The sequence below is a fragment of the Aegilops tauschii genome, chromosome 5 (assembly GCF_002575655.3).
Source record: "Aegilops tauschii subsp. strangulata cultivar AL8/78 chromosome 5, Aet v6.0, whole genome shotgun sequence".
Taxonomy (NCBI): Eukaryota; Viridiplantae; Streptophyta; class Magnoliopsida; order Poales; family Poaceae; genus Aegilops; species Aegilops tauschii.
In genome coordinates, this window is record NC_053039.3 from 561,976,574 (window position 1) to 561,981,146 (window position 4,573).

Genomic DNA, 4,573 nt, shown 5'->3' on the forward strand with positions numbered 1-4,573 from the left:
CAAGCAGTTTTGCCAACAACACTTGGGAATCACTTTGCATTCCAGAAAAGGTTTCCCGCCTAGTCGTTGCGTTTGCGGAAACGTAGCATACCACAGCCGAGTCCATGGCGAGATGCTGGCTGCTGCTCCTCTTCTGGGCGTTCCTCTGGCCGGCGGCCAGCGCGGTGCCGTGTCACCCCGACGACCTCCGCGCGCTTCGGGGCTTCGCCGGGGACCTCAGCGGCGGGGGCGTCCTGCTCCGCACCGCATGGTCTGGCGCCTCGTGCTGCAGCTGGGAAGGTGTGGGCTGCGATAGCGCCAGCGGACGCGTCACGGTGCTGCGGCTCCCCAGGCGTGGCCTCACAGGTCTCATCCCAGGAGCCTCTCTAGCGGGCCTCGTGTGGCTCGAGGAACTCTTCCTCGGCTCGAACTCTTTCGTGGGCGTCTTCCCAGACGCGCTCTTCGGCCTCACTAGGCTAAGGAAGCTTTCACTCGCATCCAACGAGCTCACCGGCCAGGTGAGCTCACGCCTCGGCGAGCTCACACGCCTCACCTTGTTGGATTTGTCCGCCAACCGCTTCTTCGGCCGCCTCCCGGACGTGTTCGGCGATCTCACGTCGCTAGAACATTTGGCCGCACACTCCAATGGCTTCTCCGGCTTCTTGCCGCCGTCTCTGTCGTCACTATCATCTCTCCGTGAGCTCAACCTCCGGAACAACACCTTGTCCGGCCCGATTGCTCGTGTTAGCTTCTCCGGCATGCCACTTCTTGCTTCCGTTGACTTTTCCACAAACTACCTGACTGGGTGGCTCCCGACCAGCCTTGCGGGCTGTGGTGAACTCAAGTCGCTCAACCTTGCCAACAACACATTGGTTGGCACCATCCCGTCGTGGATTGGTGAGTTTGACCACCTTTGGTACTTGAATCTCTCAAATAATTCATTCGTTGGCGAGGTACCCAAAAGTTTGTTACGGCTCAAGGAGGGCCTCGCCACCGCGGGTCGTTCATCGGGTATGGTTTTCACTAACATGCTATTGTATGTAAATGACAAAAGAAGAGCACTCAATGAACAACCAAATACCATAACTGGGAGCAACAACACTGTCAGATCTGGGCGCAACAACAGCATGTCTGGGAATGATAACACTGTCATATCCGGAGACAACAACGCTGTGTCTGGGAGCTTCAACACCCTTGTATGTGGGGACAACAATGTTCTAACTGGTGATCACCATGTCGTATCTGGGAGCAACCATATTGTAACTAACAGCTACAACAAAGTATCTGGGTGCACCAATAATGTATCCGGGAGCCACCATACCGTATCCGGTAGCAACAATGCCGTATCTGGAAGCAACAATACGGTATCTGGGAGCAACCATGTCGTATCCGGGAGCAACAAAATTGTAACCGACGGTTAATAATCTATAAGTGGATCGATTCCATCTACAAGTACGAGATCCCAGAGCACATCAAAGAGAGTCATGAACAGAAGACGTTCTCCACTCAGAACTGAAAACCTAGGTACATGGACCCCATTCCCATATATTGTTCCAAGTTTGGGAGGGCACCAAAAAGATCTTTTGTATCTTTACTGTTTTTAGCATATTTAAATTTCCGCAATTATATACATCCGTATGTAGTTCGCACTGAATTTTCTAAAAGGCTTATATTTAGAAACAGATGGAGTAGTATGTATTTCCGTACTTGCAATATTAATGTTAACTTCCGGCCTATCATGAGAATTATATCCAACGATGCACTCGTCGTCTATCGATGAATGTCTTTGTTACAGCTTGTGGTTATTCTTATTAGATGTGTGAATCCTGTTGAATGATCCCTTACTTGATAGTTTCGAATTTACCATGGCTATTCGACACCATTAGTGCTAATTGTCAACAACAGCTTATTCTTTGCTGATAGATACAAATTGTGAGGTGCAATCTATGGATGATGAGGTGTAATCTATGGATGGTGGTGCAATCTATGGATGATGAGGTGTAATCTATGGATGGTGACTTGACGCAGAGGGTATGGTTATGGAGCAGCTGCGATGGGATTTCTAGCCCAGCGCATGTAGCTAATCGGATTGTGAAAAGTGGTAGAGATAGCACAAGATTGACTTCAATTTGGTGGTGCTTCTCGAGTATCCTGTCTTGAGCTCCGGGATGAAATACCTACGTAACCTGTTTGGTTGTACCTGGCAATGATGATGTTTTTGCGTCATAACCTTGTTGAAGGCATTGCTCGGATATGCTCGGACTTGTTCTTCAGGGTGAAACCTAGATTCTGGCTTTTGGCGGTTCGATCCGGTGACGGCGACGCTTGAGCATCGCTCCCTTCTTGAATGCGTTGCTGCTGAAGAACATCGTTGTCCTTGTGATGTCAAAAGATGGTTGGCGCGGATAAGGTCATTGCTGTAGACTTGTAGTTTGTAAACCACTTTTTTGATCTCCTTAGGGATTTTTTTCCCTCTCGCTTTGGCATAGCTTTGGTCTTATATGACTTTGCTCTTTGCCGACGTGTTGTTGGTGTGTGTGTTGATGTTGGTTGTGTGCATCCTAGCTATGCAGAGACCGCGTGTGTACTCATGATGTTTGTATTCACTTGATGCTTTATTTTAAGTAAATGAAATTCACCCTTTATCAAAAAAAAAAACAAATTGTGAGGTGGAGAAGTGGGTACGGACTGAAGTTGGGTAGGATAAGCTGTCCTTTCTCCTCCCCCTCCTCCTCCTCGTGCACTCTCTCTCTGTCTCTGACATGCATCCATGTATGGATTTTTTTTTTCTCCGGTAAAATTTCTCCAATGATGGCAATTCTCTTTGTCTATATTCCTTTCCTTCACTTGCATGAACCCCCTGCCGGACATAAATGCATGCAGCACTTGCATCAGCAGCCCTACGCGTCTGAGACGTGCTCTGTAAAAAAGATTACGCTGTTTTTGTGCTAGCTACAGTCATTTCACGCTGTTTTTGTCGGTAAGTACTTTACCAGCTTGGAAAAGGTATTGCAAACAAAGGGACACTCGTATCCCCAGCCTACCGGGGTTCAAATTCGGATGCTCGCATTATTCCGGGATTTTCGCCGATGCGCTTTCACTGTGAGGAGACGTTTCATCGACGATGAGACGCCTACGGTGACTTTGTAAATCTCAAGATGATATGCCGGCTCAGTCTCTCGAAGTTGCTCATAGGGTGTGCGTGTGTGCGTTCATAGAGGTGAGTGTATGCGTGTATGTACGAGCGTTTGCGTCTGTACTGTATTTAAGAAAAAGCTTTGAAAAGGTATTTGGCCTGAAAAACCTGGAAATTTGCATGGAAAAAAGTTACAAATTTGCTCGAAAACTATAGATTGTACAAAAATAGGCTGGAATGGTACCGGCACCTTTTCGAAAACATAAGTTTTGGAGCCTCCTCTAGTTTATCTAATTCTACTTTTGGTTGATCCTATTTGATCCAATCAGAGCTAGACCTAGTTCCTCTAATCCTTATAATTAGAAGCCCAGTATGGTTCTAATCTTCTCCCTCTAATTCTCCGGTGACGATTTGTTCTGGGCGGCAAAGCGCTGGCAGATCGGGAGGACCGTACGTTTGCAACCAAGTAGAGAGGCTGTGTTTTATGTCTTTCGCTCGAGGGCGGTTCGAGGGATCGTCATCAACGGTTCATGAGACTTCAAGTACGATCTACACTGACTCGTTCACTTCCACGGCACTCTTGATACTGTAAAGATTGTGATCCAAACCGTTTATGCACCTTCATATTGTTCCTGGGTGTTTGTAGGGCAAATATTTTTTGTTTTCTACTACGTTTTCCAATAATTTCACCTTTGTAGGGAGAGTGTGGCCCATGAGGGCTCGTACTCCGCCACAGGGTAGTCAAAGGCGAATAAATTAGGACTGCGGGGCAGGCCCCAAGAGATCCCTGAGGAGATCGCCCCACTTATTACCGATAAGGGTTGTGTACCTGTTGCCATTTTAAGTCCGGGCCTGCTTTGTATCCTAGCCATGACGGGACCTCTAGCTGATTTCGATGTAGCTACGCCTTCGAGTGGAGCCGGCGGTACGCCGCTCCAGAGCTCGCACCTCCCCATGAGAGGTCTATGACGCTGGCGACTGGGGCCGCCACCACCTGCCCTTCTGACCCTGCAGCACCCGTGTAGTGGTGGGCGTGAAGGGTGTTCTTGGGAAGCTAAGCATCACGCTAGAGGGGCTCAGAGGTCTTGCTGAGGCCAGCTTCCAGGTGAGGTCTTCTGCCGCTTTTTGTTGTGATATTGGTACTTTTTACTATGATATTGGTACTTGGTAGTAGGCCCCGAAGCTGGGTATGATGTCCATATTGGGAGTGTTTGACAAAAAACTACCACATTTGGAGTTGCTGTCCTACTGAACTACTACATTCAAAAAAGTGACCGAAAACTATTAAAAATTTGAAATTTTGTTACTAAAAGCTACCACTTCTGAAAAATGGCCAGTTTAGAGGATTTAAATGTGTTTATGACAGGCTGGGCCCACTCATCAGGGCTGACGTGGCGGCAAAGTCAACTCCGTTTATTTTGACCGTCAAGTTGACCAATGGGGCCCACGCGTCAGCAT

At 48.1% G+C, this 4,573-nt stretch overlaps 1 protein-coding gene across 1 annotated transcript; it reads left to right on the forward strand.

Moving 5' to 3' along the window:
- LOC109745395 (uncharacterized) lies at positions 1 to 1,602 on the forward strand. Its single transcript, XM_020304512.4, has one exon. The coding sequence runs from the start codon at positions 105 to 107 to the stop codon at positions 1,398 to 1,400; it is 1,296 nt and encodes a 431-aa protein (XP_020160101.1). The 5' UTR covers positions 1 to 104; the 3' UTR covers positions 1,401 to 1,602.
- Positions 1,603 to 4,573: the final 2,971 nt, after the last annotated feature.